Below are 14,889 nucleotides of genomic sequence, written 5' to 3'. Positions count from 1 at the left end.
TTTTGGTTATTGTTACAAATATACTGTGCCTGTGCTACTTAAGACTGGTTTTGTGGTCCAGGGTCACATATTGTTTTGATTTTAAGGTCAAATGTAACCTGGACATGAATTTATGATATTCACCCATATACTGTGAAAAACATATTCTATAAGCTATACATGTAGTGAATATGAGGAGTAAATTTGACAAATGAAAATGCATTACCTATAGCAGCTCATGTAAAGCCGTTTCTCTTTCCTGTGGTTCAGGTAGATATCTGCCATTTTTTCTTTGGCCTGTATATAGTAGGGCTGCTCTGGCGTGATGTTTCTGAGCATGCTCAGTGCCAGCTCCGTATCTCCTCGCATTAGTGCCAGGTCTGCATTGGCAATAGTGACTCGAAGCTCCTCTGGAGTGCCAGTGAACTCATTTATGGCATCCTGCATCACTTTAGCTGCCTCGTGCTGAAATTCAGAACAACTTTTAACCCCAAAAACAAAGCTCTAGCAAAAATAATATTCATTTTACTACAATACAGACCAAAATAACACTAATAAACCACAATGTAATTAAATAGGGAAGATTTATTAAAAGAATAGTTTACCCAAAAATGAAAATAATTGCTCAAATTTACTCACGCTTCACCATTCAAGATAGATGAGTTTGTTTCTCCATCAGAACAGATGTGGAGAAATGTAGCATTCCATCACTTGCTCACCAGTGGATCCTCTGCAGTGAATGGGTGCCGTCAGAATGAGAGTCCAAACAGCTGATAAAAACATCACAGTAATCCACACCACTCCAGTCCATCAATTAACGTCTAGTTAAGTGAAAATCTGCATGTTTATAATAAACAAATCCATCATTAACACATTTTTAGCTTTAAAACGTTGAAGATAAATACGAGATTAAAAAAAAAAGAGTCCTCTATCCATAACACTGCTTTCTATAGTGAAAAGGTTGTCCTGTCTGAATCAGGAGAGAAATATGCACAGTTCAAGCATCATTTACTATTGAAAACAGCCCGAAACAGTTCTAATTAAATATGTCAATGGATTCTGACATAAGAGGACAACAAGGGATAGACTTTTCACTGGAGGAAGCATTATTCTGGATTATGGCCAGTAGTACAGGTTCATTATGGACTTGTTTCTTACAAACACACAGCTTTTGGCTTCACAAGATGTTAATTTATGGACTACTGTAGTGTGGATTACTTGTAAATTATTGTGATGTTTTTATCAGCTGTTTGGACTCATTCTGACGACACCCATTCACTGCAGAGGATCCATTGGTAAGCATGCTACATTTCTCCAAATCTGTTCAGATAAAGAAACAAACTTATCTTGGATGGCCTGAGAGTGAGTAAATTTTCAGCAAATTTTCATTTTTGGGTGAACTGTTCCTTTAAGAAAATTAAGAAATGTTTGGGGAAAAAAGTTATAAAGTTAACCGTTAACCTGTTCTCCATTGAGCCACAGAGCCTCAGCTAGTTCCAGGAACACAGATACGCAGTCAGGTGAGCTGAGCTCAACTCTCTTACTCTGTCTTTTGGTTGAGGAGCCCATTCTCTTCACAGCACACAGACTCATGGCCATCTGCAGCGTCTGAATAGCCTCCTGAAGCTGCCCCATCTTCCTTTGAGCCTGAGCTTTTATCAGGTGATACAGAGGATGCTCGCGGATCTTAGCACAAACAAACCACATATTCAGTCCTATCAAATCAATACATTTAAACTGGTTTCCTTTCTGCAGTTCAGTATGGCTGGCAGTGATTTTGTGTCACCTCAAAGTTGTGGCTGAGGCAGAGTTCCAGAGATTGGGAGGAGAGCTTGAAGTTGCCCTGCATGAGATGGATCTGAGCCATGAGGAGATGGCCGTCAGCATGGGCCGGGTTCTGATCCAAACAGTGCTGCAGGCTGCTCTGGGCCGCCTCAATATCTCCTGTAGGAAGACAGCATATGAAGAGAGCACAAACCTGGCTAACTGAATAAATTGGCCAAAAATAAGAAATTATATCTTATATTAAAAAAGTGATTGGACCATTTTTGCATTGTAACATAAAAAATTATTTATTTTTTTGTGTTTTATTATTATTATTTTTACTTCTCAATATTATCATTACTGTAAAATAACTGTTTTATTTAAATTAACAAGACAACAAATGCTGTATAATGCACTTTGCAATTTAAACAATATATGATTTTTTTCCCCCATTACAGTAATGAGAATTATTTTTTGCTTGTACAACCCGAATTCCGGAAATGTTGGGACGTTTTTTAAAATTTGAATAAAATGAAAACTAAAAGAATTTCAAAATCACATGAGCCAATATTTTATTCACAATAGAACATAGAGAACATAACAAATGTTTAAACTGAGAAATTGTACAATTTTATGCACAAAATGAGCTCATTTAAAATTTGATGCCTGCTACAGGTCTCAAAATAGTTGGGACAGGGGCATGTTTACCATGGTGTAGCATCTCCTCTTCTTTTCAAAACAGCTTGAAGACGTCTGGGCATCGAGGTTATGAGTTTTGGTGTTGGAATTCGGTCCCATTCTTGCCTGATATAGGTTTCCAGCTGCTAAAGAGTTCGTGGTTGTCTTTGACGTATTTTTCGTAAAATGATGCGCCAAATGTTCTCTATAGGTGAAAGACCTGGACTGCAGGCAGGCCAATTCAGCACCCGGACTCTTCTACTACGGAGCCATGCTGTTGTAATAGCTGCAGTGTGTGGTTTTGCATTGTCCTGCTGAAATGCACGTCGTCTGGAGGGGAGCATATGTTGCTCTAAAACCTTTATATACTTTTCAGCATTCATAGTGCCCATACCGTATGCACTCATGCACCCCCATACCATCAGAGATGCTGGCTTTTGAACTGAACGCTGATAACAAGCTGGAAGGTCTCCCTCCTCTTTAGCCCGGAGGACACGGCGTCTGTGATTTCCAACAAGAATGTCAAATTTGGACTCGTCTGACCATAGAACGCTTTTCCACTTTGAAACAGTCCATTTTAAATGAGCCTTGGCCCACAGGACACGACGGCGCTTCTGGACCATGTTCACATATGGCTTCCTTTTTGCATGATAGAGCTTTAGTTGGCATCTGCAGATGGCACGGCGGATTGTGTTTACCGACAGTGGTTTCTGGAGGTATTCCTGGGCCCATTTAGTAATGAATCATGCCGATGAGTGATGCAGTGTCGTCTGAGGGCCCGAAGACCATGGGCATCCAACAAAGGTCTTTGGCCTTGTCCCTTACGCACAGAAATTTCTCCAGTTTCTTTGAAACTTTTGATGTTATGCACTGTAGATGATGAGATTTGCAAAGCCTTTGCAATTTGACGTTGAGGAACGTTGTTTTTAAAGTATTCCACAATCTTTTTACGCACTCTTTCACAGATTGGAGAGCCTCTGCCCATTCTTTACTTCTGAGAGACTCTGCCTCTCTAAGACATCCCTTTTATAGCTAATCATGTTACAGACCTGATGTCAATTAACTTAATTAGTTGCTAGATGTTCTTCCCAGCTGAATCTTTTCAAAATGTCTTTTTTTTAAATGAGCTCATTTAGTGGATAAAAGTGTACAATTTCTCAGTTTAAACATTTGTTATGTTCTCTATGTTCTATTGTGAATAAAATACTGGCTCATGTGATTTGAAAAATTTAAAACAAACGTCCCAACATATCCGGAATTCGGGTTGTATGTTTGCTTTTTTCAGTTTTTGTGGGACATTTTTGCCAAAATATAATTTTTTCTTGTTTTTTTCCTTTGATTTTGAGGTGAAATATTACCTGGAAGCAGTCTTACTATACGGTTCTTAACTAAAACTTAAACTAAAAACATAAAAAATTATGTTACTTGAAATAAAATAAACGTTTACTACAATAAAAATGAAGTACAAAAAAAAGCAACATTTATCATTTTCATTTAGTTTAACTTTATGTACTAAAATAACAAAACTGAAATAAACATTTATAAAAACTATATAGACAATAAGTAATAAAAATGACAAAAACGTACAAAAAATACTAAATACTAAAGCTTTGTCTAAAATTAAAATATAAAATCCAAAAATAAACTAATTCCAAATATTCATAAAAAACTATAATAATATCGCAGTGATACTAAAATAATACTGCCTGTGTGAAAGAAGTTTGAGAGATTCACCCAATTAGATCAAGCCAACAATGTCATGATGTTTGATTTTGCTTGTAAAGTAAACAGAAAGATACCAATACAATCATACTTATCAGAAAATAGAACTCAGACATGCACACACCTGACTGAAATCGGACTTTGGCCATTAGAAAGACAGCCTGCAGCAGTCCAGGCACTACTTTGACCACCGTGTCCAGCACAGATGCGCAGTGCTGCAGCTGAGGTGCAGGAGGCTGACCTGGAACTGGAGCCTGCAGCGAAAACAACATCAGCCAATAAACTACAGGGGCAATCTTCATCAAGACAGACACAGAACCAAGGCTGGACAAAGGACAGTTGCTACGATGTTGTTAGGCAGCATACAGTGTGTTCTGATTGTTTGCAAGGCAGCGCAAGGGAGGGAAGACCTTGGCAGGAGACAGTGCAAGGTATTCCTTGGCAATTTCAAGCAGGAAGTCGGGGTTGAGCTTCTCAAAGTACTCGACGCTGAGAGGCAAACCCTGCAGGGCAGAAAAGTGCGTGTCCACCGTGTCGTTTAACAGATTGGTTGCCTCGTCTGGGGGCCGACGCTTTTTCACAGCCAACAGCGCCCGCAGATACAACAGCTCCTAACACACACAAACACACTGGTGAAGCAAACTTTAAAGATGATTATGTTTATCGTGTGCTTTAAGACCATGTCATGTGCTAATGAATCTGTTCACTAATGTTGTACGGTACAATTCCTCAGGCAAAGCTCAAAATGAAAAAGATAGAAGCTTCGTTTTTGTTATACATCTGTTCGTCTACAAATACAACGAGGCAGCTGCTTTTCACTAAGCAGATGTGCGTGTTTGTTTAAGCATGCGCTAAACCGCCCAGACGAAAGTCTCGGTTTATGTAAACAGGCTCTGTTACGCACTGTGGATGACTCAATGGGTAAACACAACATAAGTGGATTAATAAACCAGGTCGCTGTTGAATCTGAATCAAAGATAGATATTATTCTACAAAAATGCTTTTCTTTATCTTTTAACTCTGTGGAAATATTCTGGAAAGAGTCTCTGTGTAACATTGTTCCAAAAGCTCACATTGTTTTTTTAAGATAACATAGTAAGTCATTGAAATGGTTTCTCACCCCTGATTTGCCAATGGACTGCTGGATCTCTGCTAGGAACTCCAGCTGCTGCTCTGCATCCTCTATGTGTCCCTCCATGAGCTGACACCTGATGATACCTGCACAAACAACAAACCCCAAAACCACTCATTTAATGCTCTTTCTAGTAATGCATTTAAAACATTAAACATTTTTAAAAATACGCCAGGCGTGCTAGACAGCTAGACATTATAGTACTTTTAGCTTTTATTTTTAAATTTTCAGTTTGTTTTAGTAATTGTTATTTGCATTTGTATTCTTTTTTTTTTAATGATTCTATTTATCTTTAATTGATTTTTATTTCAATTTTAGTTTTAGTAATTTTAAGTACTTCCACTTATTTCTTTTAGTTTGTTTTAAATGTTTAAGTTTTTATCTGATATTTATATTTTATTTCAGATTGATATTAATGACCCTAAATGCTTTTTAATAGTTTAATTTAGTAATTTAGTAAACAGAGATGCAAACAGGGAAAAGGGGGAAAAAAGGTAAGAACATTGCGCGGATCGGGGGCATATGCTCCACACTGAATTTATTTTAAAGATATTTGCTTTACATGCTTATTTGTAGTTACTTTAAGGTATTTTAAAAAATATTTTTTATTATCCTTCTATGTCCAAAGCTGTACTTATCCTTATATGTCCAAAAATCTTGTTGCAACATTTTACAAAAATCAAGATTGAATATATTTGGTAAAAATCCCATGTTATAAAAGATGAAGTGCTATGCAAGCTATTTAAGACAATATTGGCTGATTAGTTGGCAATGCTGACCTAAAATGAAAAATGTTCGCCCTCGCTCTCTTCACCGTTCCCACATCTCAGACCTCAAATATATAAACTATTACAGTTTTTAGACATAGTATTTTCTTTACTCTTTACTTTAAAACTGCAAAACTTATTGAAACAACCAGTTCTTTATTTACCTTATAAGACCCCCGGTCCCCTCATAAAAACACTTTTTCATTGGATCTAAGCAAATCTCATAGATGATCTATTTTGATCTTGAAAAAGTGAGTTGTCACTGAAAGGTGAGGAGTTTGCAACACTGATCCTAGTCTTTTAATGAAGTTTCAATTGACGGCAACAGCAATTACTAAAGACAATATTCCAACTTACTATTCATTATTCAATACAGGTATTGACTATAAAAATCTGAAAAACATTTTTTTCATACTGTAAATAGTCCATGTGTAACTGTATGCTGTTTTCAATTGCCACTTTTCACATTAATATGTAATTTGACATTTTACAAAGGCTTTGAATGTGACTCAACCATCATAATTTATTTGATAAGCACTCTTTTCTTTATGTCTTTCAAACCGCTCTCACCTATCAAAGCGGAGACGCTGCTCTCATCGAGAGTCATTGCTGTCTTGTACCACTTCATGGCCTCCTTCACCCTGCCCAGCAGAACCAGCTGGTAGCCCATCTCCGTGGCCAGTTCAGAGTCGCTCGAAGCCTGTGCAAACGCCCGCTCCACCATCCTATGAGTGTGCTGAAGGACCTTCTCAGCTCTTCCACACTGCAGAGTGATCAGATATTCACATCAACACATCTATCTGCAGCATCATTTCTTTTACGAAACAACAGCTTATCAAAACATGTTATTTCCTGCTCAGTATGGTTTCACTTGTAAATATGTCATGTTTTTATATATAATAGCATGTGGCAAATCCATCTGGTTTGCGATTTGCAGGATTCTAATCTTCAAGTTCAAATGAATATTAAGTTGTTTGGATGAGTATTACCACTCGAGTGAACGCTAAAGACATCCTGTAGAAGAGCTCCGGATTGTTCGGTTCTTGAATGTCCAGATTACTGATCAGATTTGATAGTTGATTTACACACTGAAAAAACAAGAAAGAAAATGAATGAGAATCGTTAAAGCGAGAGAGAACCATTCAAAAGTAATTTTTTTAATGTTTTTGAAATAAGTCTCTTTAGCTCTCCAAGGCAGCATTTATTTGATCGAAAAATACAGTACATACAGTGATATTGTGAAATATTATTACAATTTAAAAAGTAAAAATGGAATTTGTGATGCAAAGCTGAATTTTCTGCATCAGTACGCCAGGCTTCAGTGTTACACGATCCTTCAGAAATTATTCTAATATGCTGATTTGCTGCTCATTTCTTATGTTGAAAACAGTTGTGCTGCTGCACATTTTTGTGGAAACCGTGAGACATCAGGATTCTTTGATGAAAAGAAAATAATTTATTTGAATCTTTGGTTACATTATAAATGTTTTACAGTCATTTTAATGGGATTTAATGTCTCCTTGCTGGATAGAAGTATTAATTTCTTGTCAAATAAATAAATAAATGAATAAATCTTACTTTTGAAGAAGCAAACTTTTGAATGACATTCACTAATGCACAATAAAATTCATATTCACAAAATATGATTCACAATGACACCACTCAAATACATAAATGTTGAACCTGAATTGTCAAACATCACCTTATATCAGATTTCGAGACTTTTCTGACAGGTTTTGATCACAAATACATCCAAAATATGAAGCAGAACTTCATGAAAGATTTATGCCAGGTTGAAGTGTAATAACTCAACAGGAACAAAATTTAATGCAGTATTCTTGTGTTGTGACACACGCTTTTCATTGTGATCCACAGAGCCCATAATGAATGACTTTTCTGGCATTTAATCTGAGTAAACACACAAATGTTTGTAATGTCACACCTCTCCAACATCTCCTTCCCTGCAGAGAGAGTGCAGCGCCAGCATCCTCAGAGCCTCCAGGTTATTTTTATCTCGCTGGAGAAGCCTGAAGTTCAGAAGATGAAAGAATCAGGAAATTAAAGTCAAAGTCTGTTGATGTATAAAACAGATGTTCTGAGACATGCATTTATGCCTTTGCATAAAGCAATTTTGTCCTGAATATTTAGATATACATTTTTAATATACATTATAACCATTACTTTATTCGGTGACATAAAACGTTTCTGCTTGTTTATTTCAGGGAACACTTTTTAGTACCTCACACATATCACCTGCACTGTTCAGGCTGATGTGCCTGTCATCAGTTATAATCGCAGAAGAAGTTTATTATATTGTGTTTTCTTGTTAAACAACTAAACTTTTGACAGTCCTTTTGGTGTTAAGAGTATCAAAGAATCAATTCAACAATTTGTTTGCATCAGCACAGCAGTTCCTACATTATGTTTTCATGTTTTTCAAAAAGTATATGGAGGTGAATGTAATATGGAGGTGGTGTTTATTATTTGTTTGTTGCTATATTCATGCATATTAATGAAAATGATTAAATATTATTCTTCCTTCTGTACATTTAGTGGAAAACAGTGATTACTTGAACGAGAATGTTACCTCTTGCATTTTTATTTTTATCTATATTGAATGTTTAGTTTAAATTATCATCCTTATGATTTACAAAATGTCTCTTTTAAGCAATTTTAGAGCAAATATTGTACATAAATTAGCTTGAATAATCACAATCCAGCTCCACCTGAGAGAACTGGTTTTCACACAGACCCTTTGAGGTCTCGCCGTGGAGTTCGTACGGCTCTTAGTGATCAGTCTAAAAGGCCCTTTTCATTCTGTCGCTCACTGGCCCTCATCCAACAGGGAAAGAGAAACAATGATCCAGTCTTTCTGTACAAATCCATGGAATCACATTTAATTTCCATTTGTACTTGAATGCAGCTTGCTTCTGAAAGTCTTTGAGAGCTTTTAGAGTGCATTGATGTATTTCAAAAACAACAACAACAAACATTACTTAAACCATTAAATAAAGGTTTTACCTCTGAGCTGCATCTATAGTTTGTTCCCAGTCCTGTAGCGTCAACAGCAGCTTCATCTTCTTGACCAGGGCAGGTAGAAAGGACGGGTAACTCACAATCACCTGGTTGATGGTCTCTAAAGCACCAGAATAATTCTGACGAAATTCATAATAATGTACCTGACAGAAAGACACAATTACAGCATTACAAAACAAATTGCATGGTCATTTATGCACAATTCAATATTTTATTTTTATTATTGCTATTTAATTGCCATGAAAATGATGCCTCCTTCTTTTTCATTACCTCTAACATAGTTTCCCACGTTTCTTATATTTTTGAGATGAAGTGTAACCTAGACATGAAATTTCACTTCAACATTTATCAGCCTCTGAATCACTTACTTTAAGTTGATTCTACGTGGTATTTTAAAAAGTATTAATATGTTTTTTTTTTAAATTACACACATCACCTTTAAGATGTAAACTCTGTCAAAATGCGCATCTATATAAGTGAACATCAATCAGGAAATTTCTGTTTGTTGAATTATTAAATGGTGATCAGAAATACAGAGTTACCTTCCCCATAAGAGCAAAAATGTCGCTTTTCTCCTTCAGGGCCTCGTCAAAGTATTTCCCAGACTTCTTCGCGTAAGCATCTTTGTTAGATCGTAGATCAATCCAGCCTTTCAGTACAATTCCCTACAAAACAATGATCCCAATATTAAATAAACAGCAAAATATGTGGACAGTCTGGTAATCATCAGTGTTATTAGTTATCATTGATATACTTTTACAGTTTTTATTAATATTTTGAATTAGATTGTCATTTTTCGTTTTCATTTTAATTTGACATTTTTTTGTATTTGTATTGTTTTTTTTATATATTTGTATATTTATTTATTTTTAGTTATTTTAGCACATTAAACTAAGTTAACTAAATAAAAATGAAAAAAGTTTTTATGGTTTTAGTTTTAAGTATAATAGCCCTACATTTAAAGGAGTCATACTATACTTTTGGAGCCCTGATGTTTAAATAAATATGATTTTTTTATTAACTGAAACAGTCATAGTTTAGTGTTTTATGATCACCAGGAATGAACAGGCCAAATTTCATAATGCATCTTACTGCATAATTTGCAAAATGCAACATTTTGTTCCCGCTATTAGACTTATGCTTTTGATGCAGACAGGTTGATCAGTCCTTTTCCCATCAGCAGAAATCTAAAGGTTAAATGTATTAGAAAACTTCACCTCTTTAGAGCCGCTGGAGATCTTGATCATTCTGTCCACATACTCTCTGGCTTTGTCACTGCGGCCCAGCAGCCACAGCAGCATGCCAGCGTAATACAGAGCTTTGGGACTCGCCGTCTTCCTCTCCTCCTTCACCCTTCCATCCAGCTCCTGGATCACATCACGGTCTACAGGCAAGACACCTATTGTTATTATTTATTCACATGCATATCATTCCAAACCTGTATGCTAATAAATTTTCCATGCAACACAAAGGATTTTTAAAGAGACATTTAATACTGACATCACAATAATCCACAAGTAATCCGCACAACTCCAGTCCATCAGTTAACATCCTGTGATGTAAAAAGCTGCATGTTTGCAAGAAACAAATCATTAAGATGTGTTTAACTTCAAACCCTTGCCTCTGGCTAAAATACAAGTGCTCTATTCATAATACTGCTTTCTCCAGTGAAAAAATCGTCTCGTTTGAATCAGAAGAGAAATATGCAGAGATCAAGCACTGTTTAAAACAGTCCAAAATAGCGCTGAACAAATATGTTGCTGGATTTTGATGCGAGATGACAAAAGATGATGGACTTTTTCACTGGAGGAAGTGTTAATATGGATTATGCACTTGTATTTTGGCCAGAAGCAACAGTTTAAAGTTAAAATGCCTTCATGATGGATTTGTTTCTTACAAACACACAGCTTTTCACAACATAAGACATTCATTGATGGACTGGAGTGGTGTGGATTACTGTGATGTTTTCATCAGCGTTTTGGACTCCCATTCTGACAGCACCCATTCACTGCAGAGAAAATTTTTGACCATCTACCAGGGTTTGGTCTCTTCTTGTGGGCATAAACCAGGGCCATGAGCACACAGAGGGAAACATCTCCTCTCTCCTTCAGCTGCTGCAGCTCCTGAATGGCATCCAACACTTGATCTACAACAATAAAATTACAAAGAAAAAACAGGCGCCAAGGGATGCAGACCATTTCTCAAGACGTCAAATGAAGACAAAGATAGAAAACGGTGGGTTTTCCTCACCTTGCATGAGCAGTCCATAAGCGTGGAGGAATGCGAAGACTGAATCATGACTGAATTTCCTTTGAGCTTCACTGGAAACATCTACAACATGACTGGAGTACTTTTCCTGGCAGTAGTATAAGATCAAGGCCTAAAATTGGCAATAAATTCAGTAGGGTTTAAGCTGATTAATTGGGACAATCCTACTATTGTAATCATTCCAATATACTGGGAAACCATATATTATTAAACAAGTAACTTTTCAGATGAAAACTTGACCAGTCATTTATTAAAAAATATATTACAGGTGTTTCTTTACTCTGTAAAATGTCTTGTATCATATTTGATACATACATTTATAAATAAGCATCTGATAAATGATCAACACGTCAAAACTTTGCTGTTGTATCTGTCGTCTGCTTGATAGTTTAAACTTTTTTAGCAAGTAAAAGGACTTTAAGTTTAATTGTAAAAACATCCACCTTTAGCTTGTGGTTCACGTGTCTTTTTGCTGTGAAATCTTTACTGTTTTATTAAGTGAAAATAAGACTTCTGTATTGTCAGTAATATTATAAGATCAACACATACTGGACTGAACTTGGGTTTACTTGATTATCCGTACTTAATTATCCATACAAAAAAAAAAAATCAAATGTGAGTATCAAATGTGACCCTGGACCACAAAACCAGTCTTAAGTCGTTGGGGTGTATTTGTAGCAATAGCCAAAAATACATTGTATGGGTCAAAATTATACATTTTTCTTTTATGCCAAAAATCATTAGGATATTAAGTAAAGATCATGTTCCATGAAGATATTTTGTACATTTCTTACCATAAATATATCAAAACTTCATTTTTGATTAGTAATATGCATTGCTAAGAACTTCATTTGGACAACTTTAAAGGTGATTTTCTCAATATTTTGATTTTTTTTGCACCCTCAGATTCCAGATTTTCAAACAGTTGTATCTCAGACAAATAGTGTCCGATCCTAACAAACCATACATCAACGCAAAGCTTATCTATTCAGTTTTCAGATGATGTATAAATCTCAATTTCGAAAAATTGACACTTAAGACTGGTTTTGTGGTCCAGGGTCACAAATATGATCATAAGGCTCTTGAGGAACGAATTTGTTTATTTTTCAATCATAATTGTGAGTATGAGCTCCATCACTATATCATTATATGAGCCATAAAAGCTTGATGTAGCAAATATGATATAGAACCCAGCACACAAGCATTTTCTTTTCTTTTATATTTTGTCTAAATGTTCAATAAACTGTTCCATTAATAAAATAGATTTTTCCAACTATTATTTCATGTGTCAGGCTTTACAGGGTTGCTTTATCCAATCGAAATGTCTGAAACAGTAAGTTATGTGTCTTTGAGTATACTGTTTCAACTAGTAACGTTATTTAATTTACAGTTTTTTTCATCGTCCCTTCATCTTACTTATGCATATTTGAAACATCTCACAAACTACATACATTTCCACAAAACATTCTAGTGCTCAGCTGCATTATGATGAGCACCACACGATCATTTTTTATGACTTACAAGCGCGCATTCCTCATCATCAGCCCCCGCCATAATGTCACACACTGCAGCTGTCAAAACAACCCTGAAAACATACAGAACAGACGATTCTGTGCGGAGAGAGTCTTTCTATCCCGCTCTCGCCATCTTTGATGACCAGATGAAGCATCATAGCAACCAAACAAACTCCGCTATTTCCGCTTGGAAACCAGGAAGTGACGAGTCAGTGAAATAGTGGCGCACTTCTACTTTCTAACCACAGGGTGGCGCCACAATCTCGTTTTTATTTGGAGCTTAGATAAGAGTGCAGTTACAAATATTTATAACAAATACATTTTTGAATACATATTCATATTGCGTTTCTAACATCAACAGATGTCATATATTAATAAAAAAAAATAATAATAATAATTTATTTAAAATAACTTATAAAAAATAAGTTTATTGAATAAACTTTTTTCATGAAGAAAAAATTCAGTGTCTCAGATGAGAATATTTATAAATATATTTTTGTGATTTAAGATTTCAAAAATTCTCCTGTAATAATAGATTAGAGACTCCTGGAATATCAGTTCTTTTATTTTATTTATTTATTTTATTTTATTTTGTATATTGGTCATTTTTACAATTTATTTATTGTGTGTGTGTGTGTGTGTGTGTGTGTGTGTGTGTGTACGTGTAGGCTACTTGTTTATGCTACATTGTAGAAATATTGTTGAGAAAATATTGTTTGGTCAGTATAAAAGTAATAGAAGTCTATGGAAAGTCCTCACAATTCACAGAAACAAATGTGTATGTGTCTGTGTGTGTGTGTGTGTCCAGTGACAGGCTCAAAACTGTGGCACACTTCTTATAATTAGCACTAGATATTTGACTGTTCTGAAATATGTTTGCATTTTTAATGATTAATGGTTATAATTAAACTGTAAAGCTTATGCACTGTCTTCTGTGTATCATTGGAGTTTGAAGTAGGCTACTTTAATGCAACATCAAAATGCTCTATTGCAGCTGAATTTTGGTGAATCTGCTGCTGTATGTTTTAAGACTGTATTTTTATAATCGGATTCTTTTTAAAAACAACATAACAACATTTTTTTTTTAAATGTAGCCTGATTGTATTACATAATCTTTTAAAGAATACTTTTAGCCTGTTTATTTGGATTATTAAATAACTCAGGCTTTGAATGTGTTCTTAGTTTTCTGAATTACATCTACCTTGCTTTCAGCTGGTGACATAACTCCTTCACTGAGGTGATGCTTGACTTTGGCTCTTTCCCCTTTTGCATTGATCTGCATGTAAAAGTGAGGTCGGGCTGTTTTGAATAGATGCAAACTGTGCTGCTTCTGCTGTGGTGGTTCAGTCTCTGAATCTCTGAATCTCTCAGCTGAACGAGTCTCATCACATGACTGGACTGTGGTCAGAACTGAAGTGTGTGGCACACAGATTGCTGGTGTTTCAAAACCCATCCATCTCTGGGCACTGCACTGGTTTTTCTCAACTGGTTTTGCTTCAGGACTCAACTTCAAAACTGTTACTAGGATATAAAATGAAAGTATTTACTGAAAATGTCAGAAAATTGGCACAAAATATGGGTTTCTAAATATCTTTTGAATTTAATTTCATGCTATGTATGTAGTTTATATATAGACAGATACATATATAGTGTCCAAAGGTTTGGGGTCAGTGAGATGTTTATTTATTTATTTGAAGTCTCTTTTGCTCACCAGGGCTGCATAATTTGGTTAAACAAATACAGTAAAAACAGTACTGTTGTGAAATATTATTACAATTTCAAATAAGTGTTTTCTATTTGAATATGTTATAAAATGTAATTTATTCCTGCGATGCAAAGCTGAATTTTCAGCATCATTACTCCAGTCTTCAGTGTCACATGATCCTTCAGAAATCATTCAGATATCCTGATTTGCAGCTTAGGAAACATTTCTTATTATTAGCAACTTTGAAAACATTGTGCTGCTTAATACACTCTCAGAAATAAAGGCACAAAAGCTGTCACTGGGGCGGTACCTTTTCAAAAGGTA

General features: G+C 35.5%; 1 protein-coding gene across 1 annotated transcript in view; it reads right to left on the bottom strand.

The window, feature by feature from the left end:
* Positions 1–13,011, bottom strand: part of ttc21b (tetratricopeptide repeat domain 21B) — a 28,244-nt gene extending 15,233 nt beyond the window's left edge. Inside the window, exons 1-15 of the mRNA XM_058787544.1 lie at positions 12,868–13,011; positions 11,329–11,458; positions 11,114–11,224; positions 10,296–10,462; positions 9,621–9,743; positions 9,064–9,221; positions 7,985–8,069; positions 7,032–7,130; positions 6,613–6,805; positions 5,264–5,361; positions 4,554–4,754; positions 4,268–4,397; positions 1,766–1,923; positions 1,441–1,665; positions 206–444 (exon numbers count right to left, since the gene is read on the bottom strand). Of these exons, the coding sequence (XP_058643527.1) occupies positions 206–444; positions 1,441–1,665; positions 1,766–1,923; positions 4,268–4,397; positions 4,554–4,754; positions 5,264–5,361; positions 6,613–6,805; positions 7,032–7,130; positions 7,985–8,069; positions 9,064–9,221; positions 9,621–9,743; positions 10,296–10,462; positions 11,114–11,224; positions 11,329–11,458; positions 12,868–12,900 (2,150 nt within the window). The 5' untranslated portion in view covers positions 12,901–13,011. The remainder of the gene's footprint in view (positions 1–205; positions 445–1,440; positions 1,666–1,765; positions 1,924–4,267; positions 4,398–4,553; positions 4,755–5,263; positions 5,362–6,612; positions 6,806–7,031; positions 7,131–7,984; positions 8,070–9,063; positions 9,222–9,620; positions 9,744–10,295; positions 10,463–11,113; positions 11,225–11,328; positions 11,459–12,867) is intronic.
* Positions 13,012–14,889: the final 1,878 nt, after the last annotated feature.

The sequence above is a fragment of the Onychostoma macrolepis genome, chromosome 09, assembly GCF_012432095.1.
Source record: "Onychostoma macrolepis isolate SWU-2019 chromosome 09, ASM1243209v1, whole genome shotgun sequence".
Classification (NCBI taxonomy): domain Eukaryota; kingdom Metazoa; phylum Chordata; class Actinopteri; order Cypriniformes; family Cyprinidae; genus Onychostoma; species Onychostoma macrolepis.
This window is presented reverse-complemented; position numbering and strand designations above follow the sequence as displayed.